At 40.0% G+C, this 27,682-nt stretch overlaps 1 protein-coding gene across 4 annotated transcripts in view; it reads right to left on the bottom strand.

Annotated features, from left to right (window-relative positions):
- The window catches only part of Smarcal1 (SNF2 related chromatin remodeling annealing helicase 1), a 72,498-nt gene that overhangs the window by 4,417 nt on the left and 40,399 nt on the right, over window positions 1-27,682 (bottom strand). For all 4 annotated transcript variants that reach the window (XM_074071675.1, XM_020170155.2, XM_074071676.1 and 1 more), the window contains 6 exons: window positions 26,125-26,265; window positions 22,796-23,011; window positions 9,131-9,201; window positions 5,690-5,792; window positions 1,416-1,598; window positions 110-210 (listed from right to left, as the gene is read on the bottom strand). In XM_074071675.1, the coding sequence (XP_073927776.1) occupies window positions 110-210; window positions 1,416-1,598; window positions 5,690-5,792; window positions 9,131-9,201; window positions 22,796-23,011; window positions 26,125-26,265 (815 nt within the window). The remainder of the gene's footprint in view (window positions 1-109; window positions 211-1,415; window positions 1,599-5,689; window positions 5,793-9,130; window positions 9,202-22,795; window positions 23,012-26,124; window positions 26,266-27,682) is intronic.

Raw genomic sequence — 27,682 nt, 5'->3', positions numbered from 1 at the left:
AGGTCACCAAATGCTTCAGCAAAAGCGGAATCACTCAAGGAGCACAGAAAACACATCCCATCTGACTGTCCTTACTTAGCTCCACATCCAGGCACCCAGCCATGCATACCAAAGGTAGTCATCTGCTGTGCCTTTCGCCACCAGGTAGTGAATACCCACGGAGTTTGTCTGTCCAATGCGGTGCACCCGGTCCTCAGCCTGGATCAACACCTGCATGCCCAGGAATCAAAACAGTTAGATAAAGTCCTGAAGCAGTCAGCCCACTGCAGCCTGTGGCCTCTTGTCCCCAGCCCCAACTTGCCCCTTCCTCCTCAAAGGTATTTCACTATCTTTCAGACCTGCCAATTTAACAAGAGAGAGACAAACACAACCCTGGTTTTGGACCTAGAATCTGCAGCAGGACATGTGTGGGTGGTCCTCTGGAGTTGGGCACTGTGCTAGGTGCAGAAAGTGGAGGGTGTGCATAGGCTTAGCCATCAGGCTGAGGGAAAACTGACACGTTTACATTTCTTCCTTTCACAGCACTAAGGACTATACCCAGGGCCTTATACATGGTAGGCAAGTGTTCTACCACTGTCCCATATCCTCAGAACCCTTATCCCCCTCTTTTTTTGTAGTGTGACGATTGAACCCAGAGTTTCATGCATGCTCTACCACCGAGCTATTCTCCCAGCCCATATTCCATTTCTTGTCTCTGGGAAGTTAAAAGTTATCTTTTAAATAGCAAGGTGGTATTTTCATATGGTGTAGACCCCATAATAAGTAAAATCAAGAGCACTGTTTCTATTATGAATGGCCTCAACCTTGAACTCCACACATTATTAAAATAGTCACTGGGTGAAAGTCATATATCTATAACATCAGAGGGGTTTTTTTTCCTGAAGCTTAGGAGAAAATTTTTATGTGTTTAAATAAATGTTCTACACCTGCTGCTACAGCCCTCAGTTGATCAGTAAGATTGGGGGCACATGATATCCAGGGAATATACAGAGCTGTCGCTTGTGGGAGGCCTCCTTGACTAAGGCAGCTCTTGGTGATGGCTAGTAAAAAGGGCACTAGCTGGAAATCCAGAGCCGGGGTGCAGCCCAGTGCCACCACATGTAACCTAAAAGCATAGCTTTGCAATCCTGGCTCACCATGTGGGCTTTCTGCACCCAGTCTCCTCATAGGAGAGATGAGGTCTAGGATTCTACTACAACTGTGATTTTCCCATTGATGGGAGTCAGTAATCCTACAGGTTGCTGTGATGACCTAAAAACTAGTCAATGGACATGCAGTGCTTAAAAGAAGTGAAAACTGACACATAAAACATAATGATGAGGGCAAACAGAAAGACAAGAGAGACTGCAACCTATGTCTCCCTTTACTCCCCGGCCATGAGCATGGCTGGGGTCTCAGTCCACTGTGTCCCTTACCCCTGGGTTCCAAAAGAGCTCAGCGAACACCACCAAGTCAGCCGAGGAGAAGGTGAGGCCCATGTTGGCAGCAGTAATGGACAGTACTGCCACTGAGTGCCCCTCGTACAGCTGGAACTGCTGGCACAGTGCCTCTCGATCCGCTGAGGGGGTGCAGCCATCAATGCGGATGTGCTGCACGTGCTGCAGGAACAAGAGGGACACTGAGGGGGCTATAATAATGCCCAGGGGCCATCAAGCAAGCACAACCAGGCATGGCCTCAAGGACACAGTCCTCTCTACTTTCAGGGTTTTCCTTATATTTCTTTGTGTGGTAGTACTGGGATTTGAACTCAGGGCCTTATGCTTGCTAGGCAGATGGTCTACCACTTGAGCTAAGCCCCCAGCCCTTTTTTTCAAACTGGGTCTCACATTTATGCCTGAGTGGACTTGGACCAGTCTTCCTATTTACACTTCCCATGTAGCTGGCATGACAGGCATATACTACTACGCCCAACATTTTTGGATGGCATCTCAGGAACTCTTTGCCTCTGCTGACCACAATCCTCTGACCTCTGCCTCCTGAGTAGCTAGGATTACAGGTGTGAGCCACTGCACCTGGCTTGTCTTTCCATTTTTTATCACAGCCATTGTATCACTTTGATACAATCCACCAATCTTCAGATTTCCCATCCTGCATGCAGGTGAGTTCTACACATTTTTATCAGTAATGTAGGTTTTCATGTATTCACCTCCACAGCTGAGATACTGAATGGTTCCAGTGTTGCAAAAATCCTTTTGTATTTCTTTTAGAATTAAACTCACTTCCCTTTTTCCTCCCCAGTCTTTAACATCTAGCAGCCACTAATATACCCTGCAGCTCTAAAATGCCTCACTTCATGAATGCCATATAAATGTCATCAGACAAAATGTAACTCTCTGGGATGGGCTTGTTTCCTTCTGCCCCATTCTCTGGAGATTCAAGCTGCTGCCTAAATCAGTGGCTGTTCTTTGTTGCTGCGAGTGGGACTCCCAAATATATACAGACCATACTTTAACCTCTCATCTACTGAAGGATGGCTAAGCCCATTTAGTTTGGGGCTCCTACAAATAAAGCATTCCTGTATGGGTTATTGTGTGAACATAAATTCTCATTTATCTGAGAAAAATGCCCAGGAGTCTTTTGCTGAGTTACATGGTAATGGCAAGCTTAGTTTAGCTGTTTTCTTTTAAAAGGCATTTGTCCATTTTTTTTCAAATGATAAATGCTGTAAGAAAAACAGAAGTATTAGTAATCTTATTAATTTGTTTTTGTCACTCGTATGTGTATGGCATAACTTTTAAATGAAAAGTTCAATTTCCTTTTTTTCCCCAATAAATGTCATATTATAGAGAAGCTACTGAAAAGTTTTCTAAAATATCATTTTTATTGACTGTATTTCATTATGTGGCAATAACATAACTTAACCATTTTTCTATTTCTGAAGATTTAGGGGGCTTGCAATTTTCACTAAAAAGGCCCATCAACAGGTGAATGAATATAAAAACCTATGGTATACAATGGAACATTACTTAGCACTGTCGACATATACCAGGATGCATCCCAAAATATGATGTGTGAAGGAAACCAGACCCTCTTTAAAAAACTATATACCAAATTATTCCACATTTATATAAAACTCTTAAAAATGCAAACTAATCCAGAGTGAATGCAGATCAGAGAAGCCTGGGGATGGGAGTGCAGAAAGGGGCAAGAAGAAGTGATGACAGAGGGGCATGAGGAAATTGGGGGGTGATGGAGGTGTTCACTTCTTCTCATCAAATTGTACCCTTTATGTACAGTGTGCTGCATGGCAATCATACCTCAATAATGCTATTGGAATAAAAAAATTTAAAGGATGAGTTTGCCAACATTTGGCTATTTCCTTAGACTATAAAAGTCAAAGTACCAGCCAGGCATAGTGGTACACACCTATAATCCCAGCACTTGGGAGGGGAAGACTGGAGTTTGAGGCCAGTCTGGGTTGCACAGTGAGACTCTGTCTCTAAAACAAACAACCCAAACCAAAGTACTATGGTAAAAGGGAAAAATTTAATTTAAGGCTTCTGATATTATTGCTAGATTGCTTTCTAACAAATAATGTCCACACATGTCATCTCAATGCACTTTATCAACAGTGAGGAACACACATTTTTAAAACTTTGGCTGATTTGATGGGGTTAAAAAAAATCTTGAAGTCAAGATCATCTCAAAAAAAATAAAAACAAACAAAAAATCTTTTTACTTATTTGGTTACCAGTAGAACTGAATTTTTTCATATCTTTTAATTAGTCATTGGTGTGAATTCTTTGATAAACTCTATTCATAAACCTTGCCCATTTTTAAATTTTGTTAGGGAATTGGTGTTATTTTTACATGATGTAATTACCATTATTTACATATCATATAGGTTGTTATTAGTCTCCCTAGATTAGCTCCTTATATTATTTTTGTTTTGCAAAGTCTCCTTTATTTTATGTTTAGAAATAGCTTAGTCTTTTTTGACCATAAAAATAATATAAACTCATTGCAAAGCTACAGAAAAACTAAAGAAGACAATATAGACAACTTAGATAAAATCAACATTAATATTTTGATATATATAATTCAGTCTTTTTTTTTTTTTCTCTGCAAGACAAGTTTCACAAATGCTCCTAGCCCTTTTTGGCTCTTTATTTTTCAGGCAAGGTTTTAAATTTTTGCCTGGGGCTGACCTCAAACTGAGATCTTTCTACTTTTGGCCTTCTGCGTTGCTGGGATAATAGGTTCGAACCACCATGCATGGCTTTTTTGTTGAGATGGGGGGGGTGTCTCACTTTTTGCCCAGGCTGGCCTTGAACCATGATCCTCCCAATCTCTACCTTCTGAATAGCTGGGATTACAGACATGAGTCACTGTGCCTATCATTTCAAGAAATTTTGATTCATCTGGAGGTAAAGTTGCATTTAAATCTTCTTCCTGTCTTAATTACCTGGTCCACTAGCTAAACTTTATTTGTTAAAAAAATTAAAACCAAACTGTGATGATTCCTGGATTATTTATTTGTTTTTCATTTGTACAAAAGACTATCCATTCTAGTTCCCCTATGTGGACTCCAGTTGCTGGGCCTGCACGATGTGACTTTGGATACTGGTGCTTGTCATAGACTTTCCTGTCTAGAGGGAGAAGTCTTCCAACACTCCTCCTCCTTTTCAAAGTTGCCTTCAGTATCTTCCCATTTATTTTTTGAGCCGCCCTTTAGGACAGTAGTATAACATTCCCTTTTAAAAAAAATCCAATTTACCTTTTTGTAGAGTTTAGTTAAACTTATAAACTAATTTGGGAAGGAATGACTTTTTATACTTTTTTAGCCTTTTCATGGAAGAGCAAGGTATGAGTCTTCCCAAATCTTCATTAGCTTCTATGTCTTTTTTGTGTGCGTTTATTAAAAACTTTTTGCTGTTATTGTGAACTTTACATTTACTAACTAGTTATGGCTGGTATTTTAAGTAATTTATTTTACTATACTTATTTGGACTCTGAGCAACCTACTAAACTTTTTTTTTTTTTGGTGAGACTAGGATTTGAATTCAGGGCTTCTCTCTTGGAAAGCAGGAACTCTACTGCTTGAGCCACACCTCTGGTCCATTTTGCTCTGATTTTGGGGAGAGTCTTGTGAACTATTTGCCTGTGCTGGCCTCACACCATGATCTTCCTGACCTCCGTCTCCCAAATAGCTAGGACTGCAGGCGTGAGCTACCAGTGCCCAGCTCCTACTAAACACTTACACATTCTAATAATATTTTAATTAACCAGTATCTTGGGTTTCTTAAAAAGAGCAACAGCTCTTAAACACAGTGGCTTTTAAATACAGTGGCCTGCTTCCTACACCATTTAATCCAGGAGGATTAAATATCCACCTCTATAACAGACAAAAAATACAAGACAAAATCTTCATAACTTCATGTAGGGAAAGACCCCACATGGGAAAAAACTGATAGACTTGAAATACAATTAAAAATTAAAATGGAAAATTAAAATGTTGATAGAAAAACTTAAATGAAGTGAAAAATAAAAAAGATAACTGACAGATTATTAATAATCAGAATTTACAAAGAATTTTTCTAACTCAAGAAGAAAAAGACAATTCAACAGAAAAACATCTCACTTCTTAACCCTGACTGAACCCTGCTAAGAAAAAATTGACACACAAACAATGAAAGCGCCTTGGAAAGGTTCACTCAGGACCCTGTGTTAAGTGTCAAAGGCAACTTACCTTTCTCTCAAGTTCCTTAGTAACTGCATCCAGAACCACCTTATGATGTGCAAATACGAGAAATTTCTCTCTTCCACTTTCTAGAAGGTCCAGGATATATTCACTGCATGTGACAATGACAACAAAATAGATTATATACTCATTCAGTTGAGGTTAATTTCCAAAAAGTGACCACATCCATAGCAGACACATTCAAGGTACCTGTCTTCCCCAGCCCATCCACTCCCTTTGAGAGAGGACCTCTCTCCTTTTCCCTCACACCAGGTAATATGAACAGGAGCAAAATGAGGAGCTACACAGAAGCCATCCTCTGCCATGTACAGAAAAAGTTCTAAACTTTGCTGTCACCTCATATACAAACAAATTGAAGGGTCCTTATATAAGTTTTATGTGCCTCTGGTATGTTACTGATATATTCTTCTGGACTGGGATCATAGAAGACAATCAACAGTTTTCACTTTGGTTGGTACTATAATTTGCTTTTAATACAAATTGAAGTGATTTGATACCCTGAAGGGAAGGGGTTCAGGAACTCCTGACAACGTACAAATTTCTGGCAGTTTAGAGTGAAGAAATCCGTGATAATACACAAGAGACATTCAGGGAAGGCCCTCCAACTCTATTTCCCTCCCACCAGGCCTCAGGAAACAGAGCCCATGGTTAAGTCAGTGGTGACTGAATTCTCTTCCAAGGCAAAGGAATATGGTGGGGGGATCTCACTGGCTTGGTCTCCCTTGAATTTACTTCTTTCCTCTATCCACTGTGTTTTTTTCTTAACTTCACACTTCTTATCTGTAAGCCTTGGGCCTTAAAGGAAGACCACTACTACAGGGGAGCAATTGGATGGGGAGTCACCCAGTCAGCACATCCTTGCTGTTCCTCTAGATTCTAGATTAGCTAGAATCTGCATAGAGATTCACAATTTTTCACAATCCCAAGGAAGAGATAAACCTGTATAGATAACCCGCTGCTCACCAAAACACTCACCTTGCCTGAGGTCATCCTCAGGCATGGCATATCTAGGCAGAGAGTAGACAAGGCCTTCCTTAAAGGATAAATCTCAACAGCCTCTGATTACAGGCAGAGACTGGAAAGGTAAATGGACCATTCTTGAACATCTAAGAATCAATCATTTTCAAACATTACCACTGACCAAGATATCAGATTTGAGTTCAATCCATGAACTGCTCTACTAACAAGATCTACTTTAATGATTGTGAGAGACATAAAATTTACCATGATCTAAGTGAAAAAGTTTATTGCTACAGCATCAAAAAGTCACGGGCCACAAAATTCACTTGGTGAGCTCATAGAGACTTCTGGCCCCAATTTTCCTACTGCCTCCTTCCCTTTCACATCTGACACAGCTTTACTCTTCCACCCATTACCAGGCTGGAAATACTTGCCTACCACTATAACCTTGGCTGTTATACTAAAAGATGTCCACTGAAATGAAAACAACCAACCAAAAAAAAAACATCTAGCAAAGAAAGTTGGGGTTTTTAAGAGTTACAGTCCAATTTCCACTAACCAGATGTGTGACTTAATTTCTACTAACTAGATGTATGAGGTCCAGAGATTCATAGATTTTCTCATTGTCTACATTTTAGAAATGGAGCCAATGTGACTTCTACAGATTTCACAAAAGGGCTGCAAATATTAAATGAACAGAGGCACTACACAATTTATCATAGAATTTTGTAAAAGTATGTCTAATGTGACAAAAGTTTATGCATGAAGCAGCAGAATGGTGAAAACTAAGGGCTGGGAGAGGGATGCAGCTCAGGGGCACAGAGCTTGCCTAGCATGTGTGAGACCCTGGGTCTGATCCCCAGCACTGCAAAAAAAGATTCATCTAATGGTAACACTTCAAATTCTGAAATTCTAAAGGACATGGGGGCTGTGGGCCCAACACCCAAAGACAGAGGAGCTCCACCAACACTGGATTTTGTAGGTCATAGGCTAACGGAGCGAGGCAAAGAACTTTGCCATCTGTTCAACAGCATCTAAGAAATGGGTTGGCAGAGTCAATTCAGATTTGTTTCTGAGAAAGAAGTTTCCAGGCCATAAAAACCATGTCTGGAGTTCAAGTCCCTTAAGAGTATAATAAAAGAAAAGGGCAGTGCCCAGAGGCTGAAGTCAATAGTCAACAGTATCTCTGTGGTGCACGTGGATTTGAGTGAGGCAGGACTCCTCTCACAGGTAAAGGTGGGAAGGAACAGGTTGGTGGGCCAAGGGACCTGGGGGCTGAATCAGAAAGCAGTGCAGGGCATGTGTTTCTCAATTTATCCACCAATCTCAGTCTCACAGCCACTTGGGAACCACTTAGCTCTCATAAAATTTATTTTCATTATGATTGAGTCACTTGGGCCACTGTCCTGCCATAGCCTCACACAAATACAACAATCAGGCAAAGTACACATCATTAGGATTGCCTACAATTCCAACCAGTGAGTGGAACACGAGTGGGTTTGTCTTTCTTTAAAAAAGGCAGATAGGGCTCAAGTGGTAGAGTGCCTGCTTTGCAAGCAGGAAGCCCAGCACCACTGGGAAAAAAAAATTTTTTAAAAGGCAGATAATTGAGGATTTTTAAAATCAGCAAATAATACTAAGAATAGAAATTATTACTTCAGCTTTAGCTTAATAAGACAGAAAAAGAACTAAGTGTGACAATGGCTACTTGCCCATTTCTTTTGAACAAACTTTGACTTCTGCCTTTCTATGTAGGTAAATAATAGCTAAAACTCCGTGTGTTGGAGAAGAGCCAGTATCCCTATAGGCAGCTTTCTCCCTCTAATTTTTTTTTTTTCCTCTTTCTTAAAGGCAAGTAACTGCAGTTCTTTTTGCCAGAGAACTTTTTTTGTGTGGGTCAGGCCCACACAAAACTCGGGGCCTTGCAGCATGCTACCACTTTAGCCATGCCCCCATTCCTTTTGCTTTTTAGTTTGTTTCCAGATATCATCTTGTACTTTTACTCAATCCTCCTGCCTTTACCTCCTAAGAAGGTGGAACCACTGTTGTTTGCCATTATACCCAGCTTGTTTGTTGAGGTGGGGTCTTGCTAACTAGGGCTGGCTTTGAACTGTAATCCTTTTATCTCTGTCTCCTCAGTAGATAGGATTACAAGTGTTGGTCACCATGCCTGGCCCCTCCATCCTCCTTTTAAGTCACAGCAGCTCTAGCCTACTTGAATTGAGACAGGCTCTTTCAGGGACCCTGAGCATAGCTTGGCAGTGGCTCCATTTATAGGGTGACTTATGACTAGTGGATGATAAATCCATGATAGCCAAAACTTATTTTCAAATCAGCTATGATTCTAATCTCTGATCAAATTTTAAAGCAATAAAATCATTCTGGCAGACTAAGGTAATAATTTTTCCCCTTTTTTTTCCAATATGAGAGAGAAAAAAAATGACAGGCAGACACTTGCTGGCTACTTACATGACACATGGGATTTTAGCCTCAGCTGTTCTGTTGAAGAAGACAATGAGGGCTTCTTTCTGCTGCTGTTTCTGTTGAAAGAAAAGATGAGAGCTGAAATACCCACTCTGAGAATTCTGTGATAAGCTGACCCAATTGTCACTACTCTGAGCTTTTCCAATCTTAGACACCAGTCACCAGAGTTGGGAACCCTGGCACTGACACTAACTTATCTACTCAGTTTGGCCAAGTCATAGAAACTGCTCTGATTCTGTCCCTAGAGTCTGCATTACAACTCTGTAGTCATTCTCTGAATACTATTTTAAGAATCTAATGAGTTAAGGAACATGAAACCTCTTTGAAAGACCATTTCAGGTAGGGCTTCTCCACATACAACAAATTTGTGATCCACTGAAATGTGGCCTTGGCCAAACACACCTATTTATTGCTCCTTGGTGACAACTTAAACATAACATTTGCCCAGTTTGAGTGTTGCTTCCTCTTTTCTTCTGCCAAGTTGTGTCAATGCCCGACTGACCAAGCTCATCTCTGTCTGAGACTTAGTGAATCAATTCCATCTGATCTTGACTATTCTAGTATCACTTAAAACCATTACTCATGGAAGTGGTAGAGAGGCTCAAGTGGTAGAGTGTCTGCCTAGCAAGTGTGAGGTCCTGAGTTCAAACCCCAGTACCACCAAAAAACAAAACAAAAACACCAAAAAACCAACAATAACAAAAATAAAACCATTACTTGTGTTTTCAGCCTCTTCCTACATATAGGAATTAACTTCCCAAGGGAAAAAAAAACATGCTTTCCCTGTTTTGATCTAAATTAATCCTAATAAAGAATGTTAATGCAAGAGATGCTCGGCTAGTTTCACAGAACATGGAAAAATATTTATGGCCACTCTGGCTTCTGAGATGCTCCTCTTTCTGTTGCAGGTAAGGCAGGGCTGTGGTCGGAGTGCCTGTGTCCCTCCAAAGCTCATGTGTTGAAACTTCATTCCAGTGCAGTGTACCAGGAGCACCTGGGAGATGACTGTCATGGGATTAGTGTCCTTTACAACAGAGGTCTGAGAGAGGTCTGTTACCTCTTCCACCACATGTGGTTAGAGTGAGAAGATGGCTATCTACAAGGAAGTAGTTCCTTACCAGACACCAATCTGTTAAGACCTTTATGCTGTACTTCCCAGCTTTCCAGAAGGTGAGCAGTAATTTTCTGTTTCTAAATTACCTGGCTTATAACTTTGCAAATTAAGGTATTTTGTTACTGTAGCATGAGTGGACTAAGATGGCATCTCTTTCCACTAGCAAGCATAGGTTTATAGATAAACTCACCTCCTTGTACCTGGGCCCTTTGAGACCAGTGACCAACATGACAGCCTCCTCATAGAACAAAGAAATGACTCAACATGCCATGGTCCTGAGCTTGTTATTCCTAGGTTCTCAACAACTCAGGAAGGCAGTCATAGCTAGATCATATGTACAATTATTGATACCACAGTGGCAGAAAAAACTGCCTGGTAAAAACAGCTCCTAGCTTTGAACAGTGTCTCTCTCCTTGGACTCTATAGGAGAAAAGAAAGATCCTCAGGACCCACAGGAATAGGTAGAGGCACTGACTGGGAAGTGGGTCCCTTTTGTTTTCTACATGTGCCATGGCAGTGACAGCACCAGCCCTCCTCCTTTGAGGCAGTAGTTCAATTTAACATCTCAGATTTCCTGGAAACTAGGGGTGAAGACACAACTCCACAGCACTGTGTTTTAACTTCTGTCTAGGATACAAGCCCACTTTTGAGTCTTGTGAAGCTCTGGACACATGACTTTTTGCTTGTGCGGTGACCTCATGGACTTCTAAGGGTCCCCTGCAGCAGATTAAGGCTTCTGATCTATGATTCCTAGGAGGATGTGCCAAAGGGACAGAGCAGGCTTCATCTGGAGACCTTGTCCATAGCATGCCTGCCTTAATCAGGCTATCTCAGTTGCTGTCATCCTTGGTTTATCCTTACTCCTGCGTCTTTCAGACTGCCCATGCCTCCCATCTGTACTTATTCACTCACTCATTCCACACCTCCTGACAAGAAAGGAAGGGAGCACATACAGCTGGAGAAATGGTGAAAAGTGCTTCCAGAAACGTTGCCTCAAGATGAAGTACCCAGAGCTGTGAGGGCAAATACTTTCATTACACGGGTGGGAGAGCACAATGAGCTGACCCTTGCAATGACATGGTGACGCATACCAAAAATCTCTCTCTAAAAATATGCCCAAACGGCGGTTCAGCAGATAAACCTTAAAATTTATCCTAGTGCTATAATCAGATGTGCACAAATTCATACATAGGCTACTCTTTCCATTTGGTATTAGTGATTGAGTGAAGATAATTTAAACTAAAAAATGGTTGGCAAAATTACATTATTGTCATGTAAAAAAAGACTATACAGACTTAAAATACTATGTCTTAAAAGAATACTCAACATGGAAAAGTCTTCATCACATGGTTTTGCAGCCTGTTTTCTTGCCCACTTGATGCATGCTTGTATGATCACAATTCTTCTTTTAAAATACATGTTTATTATATACTTGTATATAGCAAATATATTTTATATAGAATATATTGTTATATAGTCATATATAACAATATATTCTATATAGAAATGCTTATTTGTAATTATGTAAGTAAATACATTTTAAAGCAAAATACACATATATACATATGTAAGTATAGAAAAATATTCAAATGCTATATGCCAAGATTATATGATATCAAAGATAATATTTTTTATAATACAGTATAAAAACTAACACTATGCATAGCTTATTATAGGCCAGACAGTGCTCTAAGAAATATATATTAACTCAATAATGAAGACTGCCATGAGGAAGGTACTATTTTCTCTATTTGCACAAATGAAGAAACTAAGGCAAAAAAATTTGAGTGATTTTGCTTGTCACATTGCTTCTAAATAGCAGAACCAGAAATTGTAGCACTTCTGGTCTGGAGCCCAAATACCTGGGCTTAGACTCTGATGGTGAGAATTAATGACTAATACACATAAAAGCACAAAGCCTGCCATGTAGGAAATGTTCAAAGTGTTATTCATTGTAATACGTGTTACTTTTTATAAGCACTTTTCTTCTTTTGTTGGGGGAGGACAGTAGTGGGGCTTTAACTCAAGACCACTCCTCCAGTCCTTTTTGCCTTAGGTTATTTTTCAGATAGGGTCTCTTGTTTATGTCTAGGCCAACCTGTGACTGTGATCCTCCTACATATATCTCCCAAGTAGCTGGGATTACAGATGTGTACCACTGTGTACAGTATATTTTGTTGAGATGGAGTCTTGCTAACTTTTTGCCCTGGGTTGGTCTTGAACTGTGATTTGCTCCACCTACCAGTAGCTGGGCACAAGCCACTGTGCCCAGCCCATTTCTTTACTGTTTTTTTCCAATGCTGGACATCAAACCCAGGGCCCTGCATATGCTAAGCAAGTGATTGACTACTGAGCTACATCCTCAGCCCTGTGTACTTTTAATATGAGATAAATCAATGATTTTATCAGAAAAAGAAAAACTATACCAAACTGGGTAGTTATCATATTATTTACTAATGATCTCACTTCTTTTGCCAGCTATAGGCAAGGAAAATTTAAATAACCTGCATTCCTTGTTCCTGCTTCCTAGACTCTTATTAAATTAGACCCACTGCAGTTTTCAAATTTATTCTTCTATGTTGGAAATTTGAAAAGACTGACAAATGACTTGGATGAACTCATACTGTCACTGGGAAGTCAGCATGGACTTGGTCTATTTTTCTGCTCCCACTCTTTTTGATCAAAAAATGGCTTTAGACAAAAGAAGATTATAGTCAGCTTTCCTTAGCCTTTGAAGAGATATCTATTATTTCAACTGAAAAGTTCAGAAGATGTTTTCATTACATTATATTTTATAAACTGGCTACTTTGCCTTGGCTTCTGTGATTTAAAGCTTTTTAAACTAGTCTTCTAGATGGAAAGGTGGCAGGAACAAAGAATCAGTTCTCAAGAGGCAGGTCAGGCATGCTTGGCAGAGCCACCATGATGTGTGCAACTGCAGGGAAACTTGGGGTTAATAAGTAAAAACTAGGGGAGGAGTACTTTCTGTAGAGCCAGAAGGCCTCCTTATTTCACTACAACCATGAAAACATGATTCTCCATTTAACTTTGAACTCAGGATTTCACAGATAGTCAGGGTTTGGAAGCGGTATCTTTGGCCATCTAGTTCAATTCCCAGCTGATGCTGGTTCCTTACAGAATGAAGTTAGCAAGATGCTCTTAACGGGATCCACAGCTTAGAAACAGCTTTGTACTTACAAGTATGAGTTTTGACGGTTCAAAGCACAAAGCCCACAAATTCATATTCTACTTGGATCTTCTAGCATAAAAATGTATTTACATTGAAGAATACAAAAAGGCATCAGGTTTTCAAGGACTTATCCTAAAGAATTTAGTATCTGGCTACAATGAAGTTACCTGAACCAACTCAGTTTCTGTCTTTTAGGGATAAATGCTTAATTTGCCCAAGACTCAAGGGAAGCAGATAACAACCCTCAAGTGCTGGACTAAGCATTTGTCTGGGCTCTTTCTCAGCTGGATTCTTCAAGCATTACACTACAAGTCAGGCTTTATTTTCATAATGTATGAAAGTGTAAAGACTCCAGGGTTTTAATAGATGAAGATGATAATCACCCAAAAGGCAGATCTCTAGGCAACTGGCCCTATCCTTATACCCTTTTCCAACACTAAGGCAGGATTTGGCTCCCTTTTTCTGGATATGAAAATGTTAAAATATCTCCTCCAAACTTAAGGGATTTGCATAGTTACCCAAAGTTATAAAACACATAACATTCCTAATTTTCATGGCTTATCTTAGTTAATTTCATGTCACCAATAAACTCAGAAATCAAACTCTTAGGTTACATGTGAAGGCATTTTAGGAAAGAGTCACTCATCTAACTTGCAGAGCTATGCAAGTTGGTAGAAATTTTTAAAAGGCTTTCAGAACTTGCTGTACGAGTATAAATCCCTAACAATTCTATTTCTTTCTTTTTCTTCTTGGCTGTACTGCACAAATCACAATTGTTGCCTGATTAATAAATGTTGACTTTTCTCCTCAATTCAAAAGGCCACAAATTGCTTTTTTAGTTAGTTACATTGGCTGTTCTCAGATTGGTTCAGGAAGTGGACAATGTATAGGGTAAGAAAGACTGATAGACTTACTTCACTGCACACACACACAAGGAACAACTTTACTAACAAAAATAATTTTATAAACAATCAAATCACTGCATCCAAAGCTACTAAAAATACTGCATGCCTGAATTTTTCTTTCTTTCTTTTTTTTTTTTTTTGTGTTGCTGAGGATGGAATCCAGGGCCTTCCACATGCTAGGGAAATGCTCTACCACTGAGCTATACCCCCAATTTTCCTTTTAATATTATATCTGCTGTCCCTGTTCATTGGTTTTCTTGTCTGATGGTGTTCAGTGTAGACAAAAGTCAACAGATATGAAAGATTTAAAAAAAGGTTGTAAGAAAAACTTGAAGTTGAGAAAAGTTTTTCTATTCACTGAATTTTTATCTCTACAAATCAGAAAGGACCCCCAAGACTGACTCTAGTAACAAAGCCCTGGTTCGCCTCCATTTCTAAAAGTTACAGGCTAGTCTTGCTCATCACATGCCAAAATAACACTAAAAATGTTATACACTTTCTCTCTTATCATTTTTATTTATTTCATAATCTCCAGAAGACTGGGATTTCATTTGTATTTAAGTTTCTTGGTATGGGATAATATCAGGCCCAGATAATGCTTGTGATAATGTCAAAAACTATCAGTGATCGTTATTTTCCTGCTAATGAAAATTACAAGGTTTTATCCAGCTTTTCTGCGCCATCATATTTGGTGTCCGGATCCACAGCTGAGCAAGGCTCCAGGCGTCCCAGCCTCAAAGCCTCTGTGTCCCCTTGACTGCAGCAGCCTCGGGACGATGCCAGCCGACGCAGAGAATCTCCACTTCACGTTAAACGGAGAACCGAGGAGGCCCCCGGGCCGCCAGTGGCCGGCGCCCATACGGCTTGGGAAGAGGCGGACCAGGTGAGCTTCGCGGTACCGCGGCCACAGACAAGCCTGGGCCAGAGCAGCCTAGCCCCCTGGACAGACTGACTGCCACCCGGGAAAAAAGAGAAACTGAGTACTAAGCAATAAGAACAGTTAAGACACGCTGGAAAGAGGGTGGGGCGCCCTGAGCGCTGAAGATTGGGGGAAGGGACTCCTTCCCGGGACTGTAAATAAACAAGCCAGGCGGGCCGGAGAGGCTCTGGCGGGAGCGGGGCGCGCCCAGCAACCAGGAGCCGGGACGCTTGTGAGAGGAGGGAAGACCCACTTCCCACGTGAACTGTAAATAAACACGCAGGCCTGACAACGCGGGGCAGTGTCGCCTTTCCCAGTGCTTGGAAAGGGAAAAGCCTGTGGCAGAGGCCACCGCACAGGAGAACTCTGAGCAAACAAAGCCTGTGGGACCAGGTGAGTGCTAAGCTCACCCCAGAGATCTGCATAAATAACGCCGCCAGCTACAGGCTGAGAGCAGCAGGCAGGCAAGCCACAGTTGCAGATACCACTCTCAGAACTGCCTCCAGACGCTTTTTTTTCTTTTTCTCCCTACCTTTGATGAGAGAACAACCGAATTACACCTGCAAGCCGAAAAACTTACTGAAACTGTATTGCATTTGAACTGGGGACACTTGGTGGGGCTTTTTTTTTTTTTTTTCTTCTGTGTGTGTGTGAGTGTAGTTTTGTTCTACTTTATGCATCCCCTTTGATGAGACAACTACAGAACAACATCTGAGGCACCAACTCCAGGACTGGAGATTGAGACGGACATCCAAATTATTAAGACTGAAATTGCATTGCATATAAACTTGGAAGTTTTTTGGGTTTTTTAAATTTTTTTTATTTTTTAATTTTCTATTTCCATTTTATTTTAATTCATTTTTATAAATAGATATTACTTTCATATACTTATTTTTTATTTTTTTTATCTTTGATTTTCAATCCTCTCTCTGTCACTCTATTGTCTGTTCAGCTTACTGTCTATTAGTACACTAACACTCCCTGTTTATACCTTTGAAACTCTCTTGTCTGATACCTTGTTCTGCTTTCTCCCTCTTGTCTGTATATTTGTTTTCCCCTTTTCTTTAACTTCTTGCTTTCCATCTCAGCTCACTCTTCCATTCTCAATATTACCATTGTTATTATTACAAGCTAGAAAATACTTAATTACACACAGTACAGGGACAGTAACAACACCAAGGACAATGACAGGAAGACAGAAAAAACAAGGAAACCAGTTTCCCCACAGCAAAAAATTAGTACAGGAACCAGAGGGGAATGAAGAGAACAGAAACTCAGAGCCAGACTCCAACAAAATGAAGATAAACTATGCCAAAGGACCCAATGAAGCCCACAAGAATAATTTAAAAGAAGACATACTACAAGTACTCAATGAGAATTTTATAGAGATGATACTGGATAGGGTCAACCAAAATGTACAGGAGACACTCAAGAAATTCCAAGACAATAAAAATAGAGAATTTGAAAAAGCAAAAGAAGAAATAAAGGAAACCATAGAAGCACTGTATAAACACCAAAGTGAAAGAGAGAACACAATGAATAAATGGATAAATGAACTCAGGACAAAAATAGACAACAATAAAGAAGAAAGCAGCCAGGATATGGAAAACCTCAAAAAAAAGAACGAAACAGAACTGCAAAACAAAACAGAAGGCCAATCCAGCAGAATAGAACAAACAGAAGACAGAATCTCAGAACTTGAAGATGAAATGGTAATTAAAGGAAAAACTGAAGAACTATTAATTAAACAACTCAAGACCTGTGAAAAGAAAATGCAAGAACTCACTGACTCCATCAAAAGACCAAACTTGAGAATCATGGGCATCGAAGAAGGAGAAGAGGTGCAAGCGAAGGGAATGCGTAATATATTCAACAAAATAATAACAGAAAATTTCCCAAATCTAGAGAAAGATATTCCCATACAAATGCAAGAGGCCTCCAGGACACCAAACAGAGCAGATCAAAATAGAACTACTCCACAACATATCATCATTAAAACAACAAGTTCAGAAACTAAGGAAAGAATATTGAAGGCTGCGAGAGAGAAAAAACAAGTAACATACAAAGGTAAACCCATCAAAATCACAGCAGACTTCTCAACAGAAACATTAAAAGCAAGAAGAGCGTGGGGTGAGATCTTCCGGGCACTGAATGAAAATAACTTCAACCCCAGGATACTCTACCCAGCAAAGCTATCATTCAAAATAGATGGAGCAATAAAAGTCTTCCATGATAAGCAGAAACTAAAACAATATGTGACCACAAAGCCACCATTACAAAAGATTCTGCAAGGGATTCTGCACACAGAAAGTGACACCCAACTTAACCATGAAAAGGCAGGCAGCACCAAACCACAGGATAAGAAAAAGCAAGACAGAAGAGAGTAACATCAAGTTAGGTACACACAATCAAACCTTCAAACAACTAAGATAACTAAATGGCAGGAATCACCACATACCTATCAGTACTAACACTTAATGTTAATGGACTTAATTCACCCATCAAAAGATACCGTTTGACCAAATGGATTAAAAAAGAAGATCCAACAATTTGTTGCTTACAGGAGACTCATCTCACCGACAGAAATAAGCATATGCTTAGGATGAAAGGCTGGAAGAAGATTTACCAAGCCAATGGCCCCCGAAAACAAGCAGGAGTAGCAATACTTATCTCTGACAAAGTAAACTTCAAACCTACATTGATCAAACCAGATAAAGAAGGACATTCCATACTAATAAAAGGGGAAATAGACCAAAAGGAAATAATAATCATCAATCTGTACGCACCCAATGTCAACGCACCCAATTTCATCAAACATACCCTGAAAGACCTAAAAGCATATATAAACGCCAACACAGTGGTTGTGGGAGACTTTAACACTCCATTATCATCAATAGATAGGTCATCCAAACAAAAACTCAATAAAGAAATCCAAGATCTAAAATATGCAATAGATCAAGTGGACCTAGTAGATGTCTACAGAACATTTCATCCAACCTCTACACAATATACATTCTTCTCAGCAGCCCATGGAACCTTCTCCAAAATAGATCATATCCTAGGGCACAAAGCAAGCCTCAGCAAATATAAGAAAATAGAAATAATACCATGCATACTATCTGACCACAATGCAGTAAAAGTAGAACTCAACAACAAAAGTAAAGACAAAAAACATGCAAACAGCTGGAAACTAAATAACTCATTACTTAATGAAGAATGGATCATCGATGCAATAAAAGAGGAAATTAAAAAGTTCCTAGAAGTCAATGAAAATGAAAACACAACCTACCGGAACCTATGGGACACAGCTAAGGCAGTCCTGAGAGGAAAGTTTATAGCCATGAGTGCATATATTAAAAAGATTGAAAGATCCCAAATCAATGACCTAATGATACATCTCAAACTCCTAGAAAAACAAGAACAAGCAAATCCCAAAACAAATAGAAGGAGAGAAATAATAAAAATAAGAGCTGAAATCAACGAAATAGAAACAAAAAAAACCATACAAACAATTAATGAAACAAAAAGTTGGTTCTTTGAAAAAATAAACAAGATCGATAGACCCCTGGCAAACCTGACTAAAATGAGGAGAGAAAAAACCCAAATTAGTAGAATCAGGAATGCAAAAGGGGAGATAACAACAAACACCATGGAAGTCCAGGAAATCATCAGAGACTACTTTGAGAACCTATATTCAAATAAATTTGAAAATCTAAAAGAAATGGACAGATTTCTAGATACATATGATCATCTAAAACTGAACCAAGAGGAAATTAATCACCTGAATAGACCTATAACACAAAATGAAATTGAAGCAGCAATCAAGAGTCTCCCCAAAAAGAAAAGTCCAGGACCTGATGGATTCTCCGCTGAATTCTATCAGACCTTTAAAGAAGAACTGATACCAACCCTCCTTAAACTGTTCCATGAAATAGAAAGGGAAGGAAAACTGCCAAACACATTTTATGAAGCCAGTATTACACTTATCCCAAAACCAGGCAAAGACACCTCCAAAAAGGAGAACTATAGGCCAATCTCCTTAATGAACACTGATGCAAAAATCCTCAACAAAATAATGGCAAATCGAATTCAGCAACACATCAAAAAGATTATTCACCACGACCAGGTAGGCTTCATCCCAGGGATGCAGGGGTGGTTCAACATACGAAAATCAATAAACGTAATAAACCACATTAACAGAAGCAAAGACAAAAACCACTTGATCATCTCAATAGATGCAGAAAAAGCCTTTGATAAGATCCAACATCATTTCATGATAAAAGCTCTAAGAAAACTAGGAATAGAAGGAAAGTTCCTCAACATTATAAAAGCTATATATGACAAACCTACAGCCAGCATTATACTTAACGGAGAAAAATTAAAACCATTCCCTCTAAAATCAGGAACCAGACAAGGATGCCCACTATCTCCACTCCTATTCAACATAGTACTGGAATTCCTAGCCAGAGCAATTAGGCAAGAAGAAGGAATAAAAGGAATACAAATAGGTAAAGAAACTGTCAAAATATCCCTATTTGCAGACGACATGATCCTATACCTTAAAGACCCAAAAAACTCTACTCAGAAGCTTCTAGACATCATCAATAGCTATAGCAAAGTAGCAGGATATAAAATCAACATAGAAAAATCATTAGCATTTCTATACACTAACAATGAGCAAACGGAAAAAGAATGTATGAAAACAATTCCATTTACAATAGCCTCAAAAAAAATCAAATACCTAGGTGTAAACCTAACAAAAGATGTGAAAGACCTCTACAAGGAAAACTATACACTTCTGAAGAAAGAGATTGAGGAAGACTATAGAAAGTGGAGAGATCTCCCATGCTCATGGATTGGTAGAATCAACAGAGTAAAAATGTCGATACTCCCAAAAGTAATCTACATGTTTAATGCAATTCCCATCAAAATTCCAATGACATTCATTAAAGAGATTGAAAAATCTACTGTGAAATTTATATGGAAACACAAGAGGCCACGAATAGCCAAGGCAATACTCAGTCAAAAGAACAATGCAGGAGGTATCACAATACCTGACTTCAAACTATATTACAAAGCAATAACAATAAAAACAGCATGGTACTGGCACAAAAACAGACATGAAGACCAGTGGAACAGAATAGAGGATCCAGATATGAAGCCACACAACTATGAGCAACTTATCTTTGACAAAGGAGCTAAAAATATACGATGGAGAAATAGCAGCCTCTTCAACAAAAACTGCTGGGAAAACTGGTTAGCAGTCTGCAAAAAACTGAAACTAGATCCATGTATATCACCCTATACCAAGATTAACTCAAAATGGATCAAGGATCTTAATATCAGACCCCAAACTCTTAAGTTGATACAAGAAAGAGTAGGAAATACTCTGGAGTTAGTAGGTATAGGTAAGAACTTTCTCAATGAAACCCCAGCAGCAAAGCAACTAAGAGATAGCATAGATAAATGGGACCTCATAAAACTAAAAAGCTTCTGCTCATCAAAAGAAATGGTCTCTAAACTGAAGAGAACACCCACAGAGTGGGAGAAAATATTTGCCAATTATACATCAGACAAAGGACTGATAACCAGAATATACAGGGAACTTAAAAAACTAAATTCTCCCAAAACTAATGAACCAATAAAGAAATGGGCATGTGAACTAAACAGAACTTTCTCAAAAGAAGAAATTCAAATGGCCAGAAAACACATGAAAAAATGCTCACCATCTCCAGCAATAAAGGAAATGCAAATTAAAACCACACTAAGATTCCACCTCACCCCTGTTAGAATAGCCATCATCAGCAACACCACCAACAACAGGTGTTGGCGAGGATGCGGGGAAAAAGGAACCCTCTTACAGTGTTGGTGGGAATGTAGACTAGTACAACCACTCTGGAAAAAAATTTGGAGGCTACTTAAAAAGCTGGACATCGATCTACCATTTGATCCAGCAATACCACTCTTGGGGATATACCCAAAAGACTGTTACTCCAGAGGCACCTGCACATCCATGTTTATTGCAGCACTATTCACAATAGCCAAGTTATGGAAACAGCCAAGATGCCCCAGCACTGATGAATGGATTAAGAAAATGTGGTATCTATACACAATGGAATTTTATGCAGCCATGAAGAAGAACGAAATGTTATCATTCGCTGGTAAATGGATGGAATTGGAGAACATCATTCTGAGTGAGGTTAGCCTGGCTCAAAAGACCAAAAATCGTATGTTCTCCCTCATATGTGGACATTAGATCAAGGGCAAACACAACAAGGGGATTGGACTTTGAACACATGATAAAAGCGAGAGCACACAAGGGAGGGGTGAGGATAGATAAGACACCTAAAAAACTAGCTAGCATTTGTTGCCCTTAACGCAGAGAAACTAAAGCAGATACCTTAAAAGCAACTGAGGCCAATAGGAAAAGGGGAACAGGTACTAGAGAAAAGGTTAGATCAAAAAGAATTAACCTAGAAGGTAACACCCACGCACAGGAAATCAATGTGAGTCAATGCCCTGTATAGCTATCCTTATCTCAACCAGCAAAACCCCTTGTTCCTTCCTATTATGGCTTATACTCTCTCTACAACAAAATTAGAGATAAGGGCAAAATAGTTTCTGATGGGTATTAAGGGGGGGAGCGGGAGGGGGTGGAGTGGGTGGTAAGGGAGGGGGTGGGGGCAGGGGGAGAAATGAACCAAGCCTTGTATGCACATATGAATAATAAAAGAAAAATGAAAAAAAAAAAAAAAAAAAAAAAACAAGGTTTTATCCAAAGAGACAGAAATGGAGCTGGTACAGATTACTTAATTGCACTAAAGATAAGTATGAAATAAAAGTGTTTTGAAAAGATAAAACCACCATAGTAGAAGTGCCCTAAATTATAGGGGCAAGAGACTTGGTTCTAACCTCACCTGTCATGGAACAGCCATGATAATCTGGGCAAACTGAAATCTCTGTCAGCCTCAGTTTCCCTCTCTATAAAATCGGGATGCCAATGTCTTGCCAACCATAAACAGTTGCAATTAAGGACTCCTAAGGCTAACAGGGTTCAAGAATTCTGCTTTGTGGCATAGATGTCCATTTGTTATTTTGACTAAAGCAAATGACTAGATGTGGTTTAGAGGGATAACACATGTACGAACTACATGTAGGACTAATTGTCTAACAACTGTTACCGTACTGAGGCATACTCAAAGTACACTAAGCATAAATCTCATCTTTCTTTGAGGGATTCAGAATATACAGTACCATCCTGCCTTTGCCCTGAGGTTATTTTTTATGACTATCTGTCAACAGCAATCCACCCAAGTATAAAAACGAGAATTAACAAGAGATTTTTAAAACAGATTAGGGACACTGAGAAATAAAATGATCTGGCTGTTCTTGCCCAGGAAGGTAAAAAAGGTGATGGAAAGGCAACTTGAGAGAACTTAGGGTCATGTGCACAGAGCACCATGTAGGAAGTAACACCTACGGACGCGTCTGTCTCCCAGCCCATCTCCAGGTCAGCACTCACAGTTTTGTCCTTGGTCATTTCCTTGGCTGCAGCATCCAGGGCAGCCCTGGCCCTGGCACTGATGCGTCCTGGGGCGACCACCACCATCTTGCGTTGCTTAGCTGGCAGCTGAGAAAGGACATCTGATTTGAGGCGTCGCAGCATGACGGCTTCCTCCAGCAGGAGCTTCAGCTCTCCCAGGTTTGATGAGCCTGAGTAGTCCCAGCCCCAAGACAGCTGAAGGGAAGTGAGAACAGGTTAGATCGTTCATGGGCTGTAAGCTCCAGGCAGGAGTTCTTCTCATTACCACGCTGGCTTCGTCAGCATAAAGTCACTTGAGTGACTTTACAACGATAAATGAACCCCAGAGAAGACAAATGAGGCAAGAAAGGAAGAGGAAAAAGATAGCCACATGTCAAGAAGTTCTATAGTCTGCACTAACCTCTTTAGCTGAAAATTCAGAAAGTTAAGAGATTTGGTATTTATTTTATTAAACAACAAAAAATTCTGCTTGTCAAACTATTCCAGCCATACTAAATACAGAAATAAATCTTCCCCAAGGCTAATCCTATAAGGTCCATTGCACAATGCAGCAAACAATGTCAGTAACATCTTCCTTTGATAAAATTTACAGAGATTAAAGAAGAGTTGCTTTTTAATATGGATCACAAGCAACTCAACCAAGTACAGTATAACAAAGGAAACTGCAATGTTATTATAATTGATGCTGGCTGGGGTTGGCAGGAGGAGACAGAACACAGGCTTTCACCAGTTTGGCTGAAAGCAGAGGAGGTCTTTGGAGGGCCAAGCCAGCCCCTCATAACCATGCTTCCCTCAATTAGTAGCACCCAGGAGGCAGTGAGCTCAAATGCCTATTCCCTGCCACATGGCTAGGGAAGATGGGTATAGCTCAGAGGTAGAACACTTGTCTAGCATGTGTAAAACCCTGGGTTTGATCCCGGCACCTCAGTAAATGAAAAATAAGCAAACAAATAAATAAAATAAAAATTCTACCCTTTATCAACAATCTTAGTGGAAATACGACTGATTTGCACAGTCTTGTAGAACACCAGGGAGCCCATGTGTCTGCTGCTTTGTACTTTCAGCTGCTCAAATCCCTCCAATTTCATGCTGTCCCCTGGACTATGAGCTGCCTGAAGATATTGGCTAGGCTTGCTCACTTCAAAGGCCCAGCTTAATGGTAGGGACAGAGCAGGCATCCTGTAGAACTTTGTGAAATTGAGAATAGAAATAGTCAAAGGTGAAGAAATAAAATTATGCAAAACTGCTTCTTCTTTATAAAAAAAAAAAAAAAGACTGAAATCAACCGGAAGTTCTTAGAAAATGCCTTTGGATAGTCACTGGATAGCAAATGAGCTCAGCATGGAGTTGCTTCTCTTAATTCATGAAGCTGGAAAAGACAAAACAAAATAAAACAACAACAAAAAACAAACTCCAAAACAAACAAACAAAAAAACCCTTTAGGCTGTATTAAAAGAAAAAAGCAACATGTTAGGAACAAGTGAATATCATAATTAATTAATTGGGATGTCATGTTCCTAAGTTTAATATGGTAATGTCTTAACCTTATAAGGGTTAAAAAACCAATAATCCCAAAGATTTTAATTTTAATTTTGGAATAATCAGAATTCAACAAGCTTTCATTGAAAACTGAGAAGGTCTAGACACTGGGCAAGGTGGAAGGAAGGATATGAAAAAGAGAAAGGCACTATGGGTTTTGGAGACAGGAGTGAGAGAGTATAGAGAAGGAAGAAAAGGAGAATTCAAGGATGATGGCTTGGTTTCTGGTATGAGAGACTGGGGAGGGAGCGGCCTGATAATGGGAACAAAGGAGAGACAATCTGGGGAGTAATGACGATGAACTCTACCTTTAACCTCTTTTCTCATTAGCTATAGATCCAGTTAGTTGAGGGAGAGATCCTGTTTAGAAGATCATTTGCAAAGAGAACAGAGGTACAAATCACATACGAAACCTATACATAATCAAATTAATCTGGATATAACCATGGGGAAAGTGAGTCACACTCTGTGTTAAACAAGTATATGGCAAGAACTGGGTATAGTAGTACACATCTGTAATTCTAGCACTTGGGAGGCAGACATAGGAATATGGAGAGTTCAAGCCCAGTCTGGGCTCCACAGCAAGTCCCAGGTCAGCATGAGCTACAAGAGAGACTTTGTCTCAATACCCCGTGCCCCACCCCCCTCAAAAAAAACAAAAGTAGTATATGGAAACATAGCAAGATACCCAAAGAAGTGTATGGTTTTTAAATACATTTAATAATTGAATATTTTTCTGCAACAACCAAGCTAAAAACGGTTCACCATTAACTGCAAAGCACTACAATTTGCATTGTAAGTACTTTGCATATAAATGGAATTTTTAAAATCTGAGGTTTCTTTCCTTTTAAAAAGTTTTTTTAAAAACATGGCAAACAATCATGAATTTGCATAGACGCTTGAGAGCAATCACAGCCATGTCTCGAAAGTATCTGTGGCTTTGGTGCAAATAGGGGCTCAGTACATAGATGATTTGATCACAAAATAAGAATCACTAAGGTCTGAGGTTTTACAATGGTGATACTGAATGCAATGCATTTCAGATGGTATAGCTTCTTCTACTCTCTGGAGAACTGAAGCTGTGCATACTGCAGGTCTAGAGGGGCCTGCTCTACCGGCACTGTATTCATATAAGTAATGTGAGGGTCAGAAGCTTCTGGCTTATTGACCAAACAATGATTCACTGCGAGTCATCACTTAGGAACAAAGACTCTTGAAGAAAAGCCTCCGCAAGGCAGCTCAGGATCAAACTCTCTGCTCTTCCTGCTCAAAGGCTCTCTTCTGCCTTTTTTGCATAGAGAGGAGTTTTCCAGTTTTACTTCAGATTCCTCCCATACCAAGCAACCCTTGCTACCTCATCTGCTTTCTTGTCTCTACCTACATCTTCCCCTCTACCTCACCTCGGTGCATTCTCTGAAGCCAGAGTCTGGCATGGACTTTCCTTCTACAGTCCCAGCACCCTGCCTGCTGTGTAGGAGCCGTTAGCTCAGGCCAGGGCTGTGGCTCTCAGAGCTGCACATACCTGCACAGTGAGACTCTGATCCCTTTCCTGGAAAATGCTGATCTGGAATCACCACCAATGCTAAAACTCGAAGGGACCAACTTCATCTTGCTTTTGAAAATACACCAAGGTCAGAATTAAGGATGAGCTGGAACTAAAATCTCAGTCCAGTTTCCTCAACCCTATTCCTCAACTCATACCATGAGGAGCAAAAAGATGTGCCAAAATTGGGGTGAGAGATGGGAACTGGAGAAGAGAGAATAAATACCCGTTTGGCATCACAGTAGCGAAGTCCAAAGGCATGAAACTGAGGGAAGAATGTTGGCTTGACAGCGATGATCTGTGTGTAGAGCTCTGCAGGCCGGGACAAGGCTGGTGTGCCTGACAGTAAGATCACCCTCTTGGCAACCTAGAAGACAAATGGCAAAGGTTCTCTGAACACAAAGAATATCCAAAATGCCCAAGTGAGGCAGGAGCTAGGTTTCCCCAGGAAAAGCGATATTCCCTAGAATTCAGCATGATCACCTTCCACTTCCTGGGTGCTCTCACTGCTGGCTTCTCAAGTTTAAACAGCTCAGATGTCAGGGTATAGCTAGACTCCAAAGTTGCAAGAATCCAGCCTTACTCCAGAACTCTGTGTGACTGAAAACCTGAGATTTCTAGGCAACAGTACCATGACCAGAAAAAAAGACCACATTAGTTGTGAGAACTTAATGGCACTGCTAATGCAAGCAGTTAGATGTTACCTCTTTTTCTTAAGTTCTTCCTAGCTGCCATCACAGCACTTAACACCTTACCCTGAATTATCCTTTCTGTCTCTCTTACTAGACCACAAGCTTCTTGAGATCAGGGACTAGGCTGTGTTCCCTGTATATTCTGTAGCACTTTGTGTCTGGCACAATGTAAATAATCAATAAATGTTCACTGTATGCTGAGAAAAATTCAGAAGCAAGCTGGTTAGTGTTACAGGGAACACAGAGTAAACTCAAATAATACAGAATTGAAACAGGAAGTGGGGAAAGAAAGTAACAGCTCTGAACTTCTTGCAGAACGGATTTCTGACATCCAAGTTGAATTTACTGTCAGATACCGTCAGATAGGACACTGGTAGAACCAGGAGGAAGTGACAGGGATTTCAATGTACAAGCCTCCATTGAATTTTTTTTTTAAAGAAAAAAAGTCTTTACTAATTTCACTATGGTCCAAACCTACGACCCCTGACTCAAGCTCATTTTGGTGGGACCCGGATCCACTGATTCTTGGTCAATTCAGCCTTGGCCCGCAGCAGTCTTCTTAGCAGTAGGCAGGATAGAAATAAACAGTCAGTCAATTCCAATGAGGAACTCCAAGTTCTTCACTACCCCAGCACCTACTGACCAAAGATCAGACCCAGATCGTACCTCTAAAGTAAGATGGGAAGGAAGGTGAGACTAAGAGTAAACAAGTCTTACTGTATTAGAGCATAAAGTCACCACAATTACTGGAGGTAAAATTCACTTTGGCTCTGGCAAGGGACCCTACCCTGGAGCTCAGTTGTCTAGAAACAGCTTGCTAACCACTGAAACTGTGAGCTAATGGTAGTAATATAAGGCAATGGCATGAAGTAAATCTCCTAAAGGAGGAAACTGGGTTTTCAAATGAATACACTGCCTAATAAAAATAAATAAATAAAGGTGTAACAGCAGGAAGAAAGCTGATCCCTCATAAATATACAATATATACAATTCTCAAAACATACTTTTGCCCTCTCAGCCACTGCCAATACCTAGTTCCATTATGATAGCAAAGCTATGAATTTCTCCAGCTGTAATTTTCCACAGTTCAAT

Source organism: Castor canadensis, chromosome 4, assembly GCF_047511655.1.
Source record: "Castor canadensis chromosome 4, mCasCan1.hap1v2, whole genome shotgun sequence".
Lineage (NCBI taxonomy): Eukaryota > Metazoa > Chordata > Mammalia > Rodentia > Castoridae > Castor > Castor canadensis.
This window is presented reverse-complemented; position numbering and strand designations above follow the sequence as displayed.